The following is a 13,872-nucleotide window of genomic DNA, read 5'->3' on the forward strand; positions in this document are numbered from 1 at the left end:
AACCATGGCACACTCATTAAATGACATCTAATGCACATGCTAATATTGGCAACAATATTTTGGCTTGATGTGTGGCAAAACCATTGAAATATATGATTGCTTATAGAAAACAATACCTGATGCTTTAAGTCATTTTAAATTCTCTGTCTGCAGTGAGGCAATGGAATAGTACACAACATTAAAAGTTTCTTCAAGTTAAGGTGAAACAAGCATACTCCCTTTTGAAAAATAGCATTTCCCAAAGTGTGCATCATTTGGTATGTAACCAAAGTTAATATATCAATTATGTTGTGTAAATCTATCATAAGGAAGGTCTTATGTGTGTTTGTGTGTGTGTGTGTGTGTGTGTGTGTGTGTGTGTGTGTGTGTGTGTGTGTGTGTGTGTGTGTGTGTGTGTGTGTTTGTGTGTGTGTGTGTGTTTGTGTGTTTGTGTGTTTGTTTTTTAATGGAGCGATCTCTTGAAAAAATAGACATCCATGCTTCATGCTTTGCATCCCATTGTGTCCACGCTCACTGCTCTGCGTAGTGTTCTTCATCTGTTCCCAAGAATACTTTTTATATTACATATAACCAAAAAAGGGGGAAAAAAGTGCTGAAATAAGATTTGGTAAGGAGCAGCATTGGAAATGTTTGACCTTGTGTATAAAAGATGAAAACTCTTTTTTTTTCTCCTGTGTGTGTGTTTGGGTTTAGATGGATTTCCTTCTCCTCATGAGCTGGTGATTGTCTGTGAAGCTGTGAAGGCCTGGAGACACTGAGCTGATGGGCGAAGGGAAGAAGCTGTTTTTCAAGGTGCTGGGTGAAATTTCCTCAATCCTGTAGGAAACAGAGTGAAAGTACTGATTGGGGTTCAGCTGCGAGCTGAATGAGTTCTGATGAGAGAAGGCACAGCCCAGGCCTCCCATCCCTCCCCCAGAGCTGCCGAAGTCATGCGAGTGGTAGTGCATACAGGAACACACCGACTGCAAATCAGTCACTTCCGCCCGGTACGGCTCGCGCCGCCGCCGGCCACGCTGCAGCGACTCATCCTGGATGTGGATGATCATGCTGTTCCGGTTCCCAGCGAGCGAGGCCCTTTCCTCTGCATCCCTCCGCTCGTCCTCGCTGTTCATAGTCAGGAAGCGGAGCACCACCAAGTTTAGGAAGGCTCCGATGACTGTCAGGCCCACCAAGATGTACATGAAGCTAAAGGCCACATACAGCGGCTTCTTCTGGAGGGCCCTGTTCTTTTGGAGGGCCACAAAGTCCCCGAAGCCTATGGTTGTTAATGTGATGAAGCAGTAATAATACGACTGGAAGAAGCTCCAGTCCTCATAATGCGAGAAGGCCGCAGCTCCGATGCACAGCGTGCCGATGCAGGAGAAGAATCCCACAGTAACCATGTTCTCCATGGACACATCGGTGATGCTCATACCGCAACACTTCTTGATACGCTTCAGGAGGTACTTCACAAAAGTGTTCATCCTCTCACCGAGACTTTGGAACATGACAAGAGTCAAAGGGATTCCCAGGACAGCATAAAACATGCAAAAGGCCTTCCCTGCGTCGGTTCCTGGCGCTGCATGCCCGTATCCTGAGAAAAGAGCAGACAGACAACAGAAATTAGTGATGCGGAACATTTCTGGATGCTTGTGGAGCGGCGGTGGCATCACAAGCGCCAGTTCAGCTTCTGTTTACAAACATGACCAAGCAAGAAATCTCTATAAGAATGCAAACGCTGCCAAAAAAGGGGGTATTAAATAGGTGCAAGCCACAGGAATGTGTCCGCTCGTTAATCTTATTTGGGCTCGAAGATTATGGTGGGAGGGGTATCCAATTAGTCAGAAGTTTCCGGTGAGGTAGAAGAGTTTTGGAGGAAGGATTGGAAAAGAGTCATGGAGGAGCCAAGTGAAGCTTTTAGCTTAATTAAACTTTATCTTTACACCACAAGCTGCTGACTCACACACAGACATTTCAAAAATCAACCTATAGGGCTAACAATAGAATTCATACCCGATATTAGATGTAATTTTCAAATTCACAATAAATGAACATGTGTGCACTGCAGAAAAGTTAGTAAAGTTAGTTCAGAGATGCTGTATGAATGAAGCTGACCGCCGTTGAATATGCAGGGCTGAAATAAAAGAGTATTGATTAGCTCTGCTCTACCACAGCCCATAACTGTGAGCAGTAAACACCAAAATCTTAGCCAAGAAACACCCACCATCACTTGGCATGAGTATCACTTCAGCAACTGTCTTCCAAATGGAGACATAATATTTTTGGTGTATTTTACGGCTATTTATTCTTTTCTACTTTTTTTTTTTTTTTTTTTTTTACAGATATGTCCTGAGTGAGTGCTGTTTTGCGCTCTCAAATATTGATTCTGTCTTTTCCCATATGGCTTTCCACCCACTTGAGCATGTGTTTAGTCATGCACTTAAAAAAAATAAATCTCAGCTCCCGCATTCTGATTTACACAAGCGATGGGAGTATTTGCATGTACAATTTATGTTATTCAGTCAGTGGAATTTAAATGAACATACAAGCACATGTACAAACACCGCAAGATCAAGCTTTCAAGCCAATTTATTACTGTATGTAGATTCAAAGTTAAAAATAATCAAAATTTCTTATAAACAAAGTACGAAATGACCATCTGGAATGTCACAGCAGGCACTCCTAGTAATGAATCCTCAAAGATTTGCTACCAACCCTGCAGGTCCCTCTCTTTTCAGCTTTGGTTTTCCCACAATTTCTACTTTTATTAACTCTTATTTTCTCAGTACCTGTCTTCAGCAAACGAGATCTAATAAATCCAATGCACACTACCTGACCAGCACCAAACAGCATAATAGCTGGTGAGCATATTGGAGCATTTAGCAGCTAAAGAGGCCCAGGAGTTGGTTAAAACAGAAACAGAGCTAAAAGGAGGGTGAATGTTGCACTTACAGTACATTGATGAGAAATTAATGAGTGACAACATATTATTGGATTGTCTTTTTTTGGAGGCCTCAACAACAAACTATAGCTTCTTAGCAAACTCCATAGCACTCTATCTGAGTTAAAACTCGTTTGACTATATTGCTGCACACTTTCAGTCAAGTTTCATAAAACACATGCCTTTTAGACTTGTAACATATCTTTTTGATATGAATTGAAAGCAATGTGGACCCACATGATGATTATCCAGTTCAGCCCAATTGTATTTACTGAAAAAGCACAACTACAGACCATATCTCTGAGGCAACATTGATATAAAGTAACTTCCTATTCTGAGTAAAATCTGCAATAGAGATCAGACTCTGAAATGGATTTACAATACAACTGAAAGTTGGGTGGAAGCCATCCCTTATCTTCCTGACTTATCCAGATGTTGATTGAATTTAAAATTTGAAGTTCAATGAACATATTTCCTCAAGTCTAGCCATCTTATATAATCGTGTGTATCCCCTTTGGCCTGTATAAAATTGGCTCAGTTCAAAAGGACATAACTGGGGGTGCCCTGGTGGCCGAGGGATTTAATGCACTGACAATGAACCACAACATCCCCAATCCCAAGTCTGGCCTCATTTGTCTTCCTTAATTTCCTGTCATCTCCCTACTGTCAGCTCTCTAACAAAGACATAAAATACCAAAGAAAACACATGCAATTGTACTAAGTTTGTTAAAAAGTGGAATATAACTGTTTATTAACAGGCATTAATGCCTTTAACTAAATATCTGCTATAGTTGTGCTTTATTTTCTTTCTTTTTCTTTCTTTCCTTTGCCATTAAATGATAAAATGGTAAATGGACCGTACTTATATAGCACCTTTCTAGTTTTTTGACCACTCAAAGCGCTTTTACACTACTTGTCACATTCACCCACATTCATACACTGATGGCAGCGGCTACCACGCAGGGTGCCAACCTGCTCATCAGATGGAGACTAACATTCACACACATTCATACACCATTGGCGCAGCCATCGGGAGCAATTTGGGGTAAAGTATCTTGCCCATGGACACATCGACATGTGGACTGGAGGAGCCAGGGATCAAACCACCGATCTTTCGAGTGGCGGACGACCCGGTCTACCTCCTGAGCTACAGCCACCCCATTAGTTTCTATTAATTTCAGAGGACAGTATTAAACCAAAATGCACTTGAGGCTACAGAGTAATTAGAAGAAATTATACTCAATTAACTTCACTTCACTGATGAAGAAAGTAAGTGGGGTGAAATCTATTGAAAGAGCCAGTAAGTTGGACTTCTCAAGATAACCCTTCTACTTAGACATAAAACGAATGGGATGGCAGAAAATTAAACAGTAGAAAATAGAATCTAAAATGCTGTGGCATGCTTTGGGAAATGGTAGGCACACATGTTATACAGAGGTGTTTTATTAGATGCACACTGGTATGAACCTTGAAGTTGGAGGCCTGTGCAGGAAGCGGAAGGATCAGCAGCAGGTCAGCAGCAGCCCGGCTCTGTGCCGACTACAAATGAGCTGATTGAATTCCTTGAACACTAAGCAGCGACGGGCACATGATTTCCACATACGCACAATAGGAGCGGCTTCTATCAACAACATGGATGACCTCATTCACAATATCTAAAATACACAAATGTTCATTGCTCTTCCATACAACATGGAGAGGATATTAATGGTAAGGCACTCTGTGGAAATAAGATAAGCACAATCCAGATATGATGCAAATCTGTATTTTATGGTTTAATCATTATAGTGGATAGGAGAAATTCATAGAAATTGCCTCTTGAGTGACACAGAATATATTCAAATTCATGTATAGAGAAATAAAAACATTTGGGAATGTTCACATACTGCTTATAACAAGTTTGGGTCAAAGTAAACCTCATGTGTTAAGATGCATGCTTGTGGCATCCCAAAAAAAAAAGAAAAAAAAAAAGTGTTAGTCAATTATAATTACATCTCAGGACAGATTTGTATTCTACCCAGCCATCTGTCTTCTTTCCTCCTTCCTGAAAATTAGCAAATTAATTGATATTGATTTTTATTGCTTGAATTTGTTCTCGGAGAATAATTAGGACATCATGAATTACAGTGGCATCTGTGCAGAAATGACAGCTCTTATTTAATATGAAAGTCGTCTGTGCTGCCGGATCATCACTGATCTTCTCCGCAAATAATCTCTCAACATCGTGGTGTTACATTCACAGCATTATACACCCAATAACAAATATTACTGTTTGGACTCATTCAAGGTCCGTCTCAACAGCCTCTCCAAGCTGCAATCAGACGTGAGTGTATTAGGTATTGATTTAAAAGGCAGCGACTGCAGAGTGACCACACTTGTACACCCTACAAGTGTTTGATGTGATATCCTGTTTCTTGAGTTTAAAGTTGAAAAGATTTAATGCCGTAGTGCTAATGTGATGGTAGTTGATAGTATTGTGAGTAGTAAAAAGTAAGTAAATAGGACAAAACGTATTTTAAAGTAATCAGATGAATGCTCAACAGCCATGCTGGAGATGATGTAACCACATGGATACAGACCACACACACACACACATTTTCTGGAAATGCATGATACAACCTTTCTGGTGGGATGTTCATTCAGCTCTCTGTGAAGTACTGGGTTATGTCATTTCCTAAATCTTGTCTTGTTTTATACCTCGGACATTTGGAAGGAACTGTGCAAGTAGGAAATCCTCCCGGGGGCTGAAAAGAAGGTCATTACTAAGAACAGGCTCAAGACTGAAGCAACAAGTTACAAATCATGGATGTCAATCATAGATGATATACGTGTGATGGAGAATCTTACATATAAGTGGAAATGAGGAAGGAATTCTTCATAAAAGGCTGGGGGAAATGGTTAACATATAAAACAAATAAAGGCAGAAATAATAAGGCAGGGATTAAGACAAGGTAGACCTCTCCCAACATATTGTATTGTTTGAGGCACTTGTGTTATTATTAATGATAAAAGTAAATAAAATATTTTAAAAAAGTATTCATATTTGTGACGTCATATCAGCTCCAGCTGTTTTAGTTTCAGCTCCAACATTCATAAGTGTGCTTACATTTCCAAGGTAATAAATACAAGATGATTCACAAGGATTTACAGGGACTCAGTATGAAGACCTGCAGACCTACAGAGCAGATAATAACTAAAGTAAAGTAAAGGTAATAAATACGGTCATTTTCATATCTAGTAATGCTGCCATCCATCATCGACTGATACAAGACAATAAGACAAGAAATTCCTGAAAGCCTTTCTGTTTGATTTTCTGTCTTGAATCTTTTCTCTTCTACAAAGCATCTGACACCTTGAGCAGACATATGTTGTTTTTCAGCCAAGTAAACAAAAGAAAAAAAGAAAAAAGACATCACAGATTATTACTTAAACTATTCCATAATTTTTTTTGCGAGCTAGTCTCTTAAAGTATTTCTTGGATGTGTTTGATGGGATGTGTGTTTTCCGTGGCAGTGCTGCGCTTTGTAATCTGTTTGTCCTCTTATAATGACTCTATTATCTGCTGTTGTCTTGGGAACAGACGTATTTGCTCTGCCACACAGAGCCCCTGCCATGCACAGGTGCTTTTGTGCTCATGTGTGCACAGGTGAAACGTGTGTTTGTGTACAGGGCAGTGTGTAGCGCAGTGGAAAGTGGAATCACGGTCTTTAACGGACGATAAAAGCACAAGAAAGACGCGGTCACTCAAACATTACATAAGACACATTTTGAAAATGGAGGGTTGTGTTCTGGACGTCGATGCAGGCATTTAGTTGAGGGGGGGGGGGGAAAGAAAGACATGTTTTCAATTCATGTTCTCCTACAAGCTGCTGCAGGCAAGATTTGTATGTAAAAAAACACAGCAGTCTTATCAGCTAGAAGCACAAAGTGTGTCTGCAACAGAGAAAAACACAACAATTCACCAAATTGAGATGCTGAAAATTTGCCTGGTTGGCCAAAATTCAAATCTGATGGGTACATGGGTTCTCATTTGAGGAATGTCTCCTATAATAAACAGATTTTCCTTAAACATCAGTCTGGGCTTTCTGTAGAAAATATTACTGAAGGCGGTTGGATTAAAATAAACAATGTAATAATGTATTGCTTTTACGAAATATTGATTCATCTAAAACAACACAATGGCCATCTTAACATAGAAAATAACGAGATGATTCAGTGTATCCTACCGTGAGCTACAAACTACAACATCTTAGGTCAGTCATGCTCTCAGCTTCTCTCACAGAATTTCAACTGAACACATTTTCTGTACCGCTGCCTGCACATCTGTTGAGTCATTCTTCAAATGTTTGAACAAACCAGAGTGGGAAGTGTGATAACACGTCGACACAAAGGTGCCTCGTAAAAATATGTTTAGTGTCATTTAAAGTAGGAGTGGGTTAAAACTGTGATTCAATACACTTTCATGTTATAATCTTTTCTATAGCCCTACTTACTATAAAACAGAACCAAGTCTACAGCTTAATCAGTACAGCAGTAATTTCAGAAAAATACTTATGTCAGCATCAGAGAGATACGTAACAAGGTGTAATGTTATGCATTGGTTTGCATTAGAACTGGTCTGGAGCACACGAAAAAAGGAAACATGCCTCACTGCCTTGAACTGAAGCAAATGGTAGCTTAATGGAAACATAGAGTGGCGCACAATTGAGCTAAAATTAGTTAATTTCGCTAAATTATGAAGCTAGCTTTTGTAATCAAACAACATTGAATTTAAAATATTGTGACAACAATCTGACTCAGTGGGAGTCCAGGAGAGCAACGACAAACTATCAATCACAGCTGTCAATCAACGCCCACATGGCAGACATCATAGCTACTATAAGTCTTCCAATTTCACAAGTTGAAATCTGTCTTATGACTGCACTAGATGAAAAGCGAGGGGGTCACCAAAGTTAATTGATCCTGAAGGGGACATGACTGTCTCTATCAAATTTCATGGAAATTCATCTTATAGTTGTTGAGATATTTCACTCAAGATCACACATTTTAACCTCATGGTGGTGCTAGAGAACACGTAAGGAGATCACAAAGGTCAGTGGGATACAGCATTTGGAAAGTATGGAAGCCCTGAAAGGAAAGTGAAAATTCTGATGATTCAGAAACAGGTGGGAAAAAACAATCATTTACCGGATGATCGTAAAAAAAGCTTTGCTAGGATAATTTGCCATGTTATTTTTTTTCCTGTTGTGAAAAAAGTTTGGTAGGTGAATGTTTTTTTTGTCAGGATCATTTTTAATAAGTTTTTGTTGTTGTAATACCCATTTTTGTCACAAGAGGCACCACTACCCTATGTTCTAAATAGACTCAAAGCATCCTTTTTCTTCCTCAATGCACTCTAAACACAAGGTATATATGTTGTGTGTTAGCAAGTCAAGTAACATTATTGTCAGGGTTTTCTTGATGCTAGAAATATATTTTAATCAGCACTACTCCACATCGTGAAAGCAAGAATTTAAAAATTCAGTACAATGAAATTGTGTTTTTAAATCTCATTTAATTTTGTAACATATGGTATGTCGATTTAAATTTGCCCAAATTAATCAATCAATCATTTTAGAACTGTTGTTATGAAAATGATGAAAGCCCTATGTTCTCTATCCTCCTGGATATCCATGGAATCAAACCATTTCCGATATCCAATCTGCTTCCTTGAAGAGATTTCATAATCTACCCAGGTTACCCTGATTGGCCCATCACTTGGTTTTCAGTAGTTGTAAAGGATATCAGTTTATTAGTCCACAAGCAATGAAAGTAGTTTGCTCCAATTTAGTTAACCTTAGTGGCTCGAAAGCATCCACTACAACTGTGACAATTTATTCATCACCTGTTAGCCAATGTTGATCTCCCATAGAAACCAATTACACAGCAACCCATGAATTTGTTCACATTTGAAAGCTTCATATACTATGATACTAACTTGACATCTCTGTGAACAGAAGACAATGCCCCATTAACATACTAAGGCTTTCCTCAGAGAGGATGAACTAATAGATTTGTAACAAATCAAATGAAACATCTGACATTAACATTCCACAAGAAGCTTTTTTCTGGCTGAATTACCATCATTATACTAAGTCTATACACAATCGTGTAGTCTAATAAAAACAATAGACAGCATATGTATTATTATACATGTTTAATAATAAAAACATTTAATTTCAATAAAACTAAATGAAATAAACAATTAATAGAAAAGATAAATGAAACTTATATATTTAAGGAAAGTGGGAACACTGCAACATGGGAAACAACCAAAGAAAAAGTGGTAATGTGTCTCTGCAAATGAAAAAATGCAATTAGTTTTGTAATGGCAAATATTTTCATATGTCAAAGTATTTGACTATAAAATTGAGCAACACATATTTCAGACGAAAATGAACTTTTATATATTAAAAACATCCCTGTTAATTGATAGGCTGTTAGGATTATGAAGCACCAACCACCTACAGTGTTTTCAAAATTAACAACACTCTTGCTTAGGATGAAATGAAAAGCCCTAAAAGATGGATCGAGTAATGGACTATGGTTTATGCTCAAATGATTGGTAAAGTGGTATAATAAAGCATACTTGCTATTAAACTGAATGCTTGGAAACATTTTCCTATCAAAGAAATGTCTTCATAGCATATAGTTTAATTAGATACTGATAATAGAAGTCTTTTAAGTTTTCAACTTACTGCCTGGCTGGCATTACCAATATGGAACCAACTTGTCATTAAATGGTTTAATTTTGTAATATTTTGTCTATAAAAGCATGCATACAGTGAAATTAATCATCTTGTGTAAATGGCCAAATTTACAGACAATACCTAAAAGTCAGAAACCTGTAATGTTCTCATCTGATCAGGTTAAGGTACTTGGCCAAGGGAACCTTCAGGTGTGCTTAGACATTTGAGTTGTGTACACTGTATTTTTCTTACAGATTTTATCAAGAGGAAGAATGATTCATTTAAATGAAATGACTCCTCTCCAGTTAACAATTATCTTATTTCACATCTCATGGCAAGCAAAGGAAAGGGTCTAAAAGTAAAAAATGAAAGGCAATCTACAACTGAAAGTGAGAAGCGTAATTATAATGTAGAGTGAGCTGAAATTGGATCTTTTTAAGGCATTGCACGTTGTACAATTATTACTGTGTTTCACATGAAAGTATTCATGAGGTAAGACTAACACCACTTTATTTTCTCTCTGAGCACTTTCATCTGTGAACACAATCAAGTTTAGCTCACTGCTCCAATATGCTTGGATAGCTTGGGTCATATTTTATACCACCTTACCTAAGCACAGCTGATCAGATTAGAATTTCTCCCCAACAGTTTGTGGAGGTCTCATTCTGCCCTTTGAAATAAAACAGCATCATTCAGATTCATAGTTGGTATTACTTTTTATTCATTAAATAAATAAACAAAGCTTATTAACCTTTCATGGCCTCCTACTTCATGATGTGGCTTACACGTGTAAGATGAAATTGGTGGACCCACAAGTCAAAGGTTGGACTTCCCTCTGGAATATTAAACAAACACAAATGAGCTGCCTGGTCTCAAAGGGTAATTTGGATAATTGGTTCTCAAATTGGGGTCCAGGGACCCCCGTGGATCCTTGAGGGGGTTCCAAGGAGTCCCAATAAAAATAGGGAGTAGTTCAATTTTACTAATCTTCTACTCATTAGAAGTTAGATCAGAATATCCATGGTTGTCTCCCCACCTACAGTACAGACAGTTGTGGAATTCCCTTTTAAATCATGTTTATCAACTATAGTCTCTGATGGGGGTCCCTTGGACAAAGTCTTATCAAATTGGGTTCCATGGTTTGTTTTACATCAATTTGGGGGCCCTTGACATAAAAATGTTTGACAACCAATTGACTGAGTACGAATGATTCAACTGTCAACCCAAGGATTGATTTAAAAGAAGCATTGCACTATAATTGCAATATTTAATAAACAGCATCAAATTCCAAATCATTCCATTCATTTAAATTGCCAAAATTAAAAGATATCCAAAGTAGGCTACTTATTCTGTTTTTCTGCTGTGTGTAATTATTATTAAATATACACAATTATCTTATTCCCCTAGGAAGTGTTCACATTTCCCACTTATATATATATTTTTATTTTCATTGGTAAAACATCACACTCATAAAGGATGAATTGTCCCTGTTACAATGATTAACGTTACAGTTAACTAATGTTAGCTATGCATTTGACTTTACCCAGGTTGCAGCTGTTAGCCATGAACAATATGGTTTTCGCTCACTAGCTAGCAAGTTAGCTAACAGCTAACGTCAGCTTAGTTAAAAATAACGGCAGATGAGTGCCAATTAAAATACATTTCTAGTAGTAGTAGTAGTTACTTTACTAACACATAATATCTTTTCATTGGGTTTCAAGTACATGGAGAAATGAGAAACACTCACCTGCAAGAAAACATGAATTAACATGTGGTAGTGGTGCACCTCAGCCGATAACCAAATAACTAAACTCTTAGAGAAATGATCCAGATTTTTTTTTTAAACAAACAAAAAAACGCCAAATGTTTTTGAAAGAAAAAAAACCCCATTTGAATAATGATTCTGGCAAAACTCGTTTTTCCCCACTGGCAAATGTTATTTCTCCACTTGTTTCACAGATTTAAAAAAAATAATGAATTTAGAAAGATTATCCTGGCAAAAATGTGTTTTTCCTGTTCTTAAGTCATAAACACAGGAGAGAAAACAATTTAGATCCGATTTAGAAAATGTATCTCTCCCTTGTATTTAAGGGCTTATGTAGGAAACCATAAATGCATACAAAATAGTCCATCCAACAGTTGTTTATGTATTTCACTGGATAATACAACTTTGACCTACTGGTGGCGTTAAATGAAAAGTCAAGTGTTCTCCAAAGTCATTAGGGGTCTTTATCTGAGCATCATAGATATGTCCACCAAATGTCATTTAAAACCATCTAACAGTGGTTGAGATTTTCAGTGTGGACAAAAGTGGTGGACCAACCAACCAACAGACTGACATTGCCATTCCTAGAGCTACAGCACACTACAAAACGCACACACACTGAAACTGATTCTTTTTTAAGCTATTGCAAAATTCAATAAATAATTGAATAAATATTCTCTCCCTCTGTTATGCTTCACAGTCATATCAAAAGTGCCTCTAATCTTTTACACTTTCATGAAATTACCACAACAGCTCTCATCAAAAACCGCATGACTCAACCTTTATTTGGCTTCAATCCACTCCGCTACTATGACTTACTTTGAATGTCTGCCCACACCCACAATGTAAGCTCCACTAGTTTGTGTGAGTGAGTTTGAGTCATTGTTGCTTAAATTTAATTGGCACAGCTGGCAGCTTTAATCTAAGTATTATATCATTCTGTTATTGTATCATAAATAAATCATGTATTCCATCCGAGAAGAAAAAGGAGTATCTCACAGTCATAATGGCTTAATGAATTAACCAACAGCCTATACCTTGAAAGAGTTCTCGTTAAAGGACAGATGATAATAAGATGATAATGTAATCTGGCAGCCTCTCATCTGCTGCTCAGTAGTTACCCTTTGAGCACCTGGAATCTTGGTTTAATGTGTTCCTTAATATTTGTGCCAAAATAAGAAACAATCAAAGTTAAAGTTCAGATGTAAATTTTTATTTTTGGACACCACTAGAATAGATTTGCATGATTTACAATTTAAAAAAAACTCTATTTATCTTATACTGACCCTTTATGCAGCCCCTCATTATAAACTGTGTCACTGAACAGACCATTTGAGCTACTGTCTCTTTAAGGTCCCCTCTTGGTAAGCCCACATTTTTCTGTATGTATCAGTCATGTAAAGTTATCACTGATACAAACCAAACATTTCCTTCTTTACTGCCTCAAATTTAAGTATTTAAAAGACTAAATAACAGAGACTTTTATTGTGAAGAATTTACGGAAAGTGAACGCGTTCCTCACTGAACTAGCAGAGCTTTGTTAACCATGCTAAAAAACAGTCAAAACAACAACATATGGACATATATTTGGAACTATTTATTGAATGGGTCAGTTAGGAATAATGCAGGTAGGAATGGTAGGAGCAGTAACAGCCACAGTGATGATGATGTTTGATGAGGAGCTGCAGACAACCAGCACACTTCCAACAGGTAAATACTTAATTTACTTGGCCCTGCTGTGTAATGGAGTCATGACTCAGAGTGACTACCCCGAAAACAATGGAAAAACACCATAATGTTAGCAGATAAGAGCAGTAAACTCGCAAGCTGTTTGTGAAGCATATGACCATATAAAGAAATCCATCACGAGCCAACATCAGCTCGGACTGAAAATAGAAAAAAATGTTGGAAATCGAGCGTTCAGAGCAGTCTGAAGCAGAGGCTTTTGCTCACAGAGATTACTTCTACATATGCTTATCTCATTCTTTGAGATGCCGGCCATTTTTAACATGAACATCCAAGATTGTGACATTACACGTGTCTTAAAATAAAGAAAGACATTATAGGTCCCCTTTAAAATGTGACTGTGGGTGTGATTTGATCAGGTGTGAAGACAGTGGCCTGACTACGTAAGCAACCGACCCCTTCATCATCATATTTTGATTCAAATACTGGTCAGTCCTGATTGGTGCATGGACGTACATGACATCTTCTTATTCTAATTGAGCCCAGCCCACTTCAAACCAGTGAGAAATTAACTGAATCATAAATACAAAAATATCTTGTGTAAATGGCACAAAATTGTGTGTTTATAGAGAACAATTGCTAACAGTAAGAAACTGATTGAGAATATTCATTGTCAGGGCCACCACACTGAGGAACTCTCTTCTGCAATAGTTGCATAAATAGTTTTTTGGTTGTTTTTTTAATCACCTCTTGGAGTCAGTGGAACATATTGA

The 13,872-nt window shown here is 37.7% G+C and overlaps 1 protein-coding gene across 1 annotated transcript in view; it reads right to left on the bottom strand.

Moving 5' to 3' along the window:
* Window positions 1-689: 689 nt before the first annotated feature.
* Window positions 690-13,872, bottom strand: part of kcnk9 (potassium channel, subfamily K, member 9) — a 42,957-nt gene continuing 29,774 nt past the window's right edge. The window contains exon 2 of the mRNA XM_062436231.1: window positions 690-1,573. Coding sequence (XP_062292215.1) covers window positions 690-1,573 — 884 coding nt within the window. The remainder of the gene's footprint in view (window positions 1,574-13,872) is intronic.

Source organism: Scomber scombrus, chromosome 16 (assembly GCF_963691925.1).
Source record: "Scomber scombrus chromosome 16, fScoSco1.1, whole genome shotgun sequence".
NCBI classification, from domain to species: Eukaryota; Metazoa; Chordata; class Actinopteri; order Scombriformes; family Scombridae; genus Scomber; species Scomber scombrus.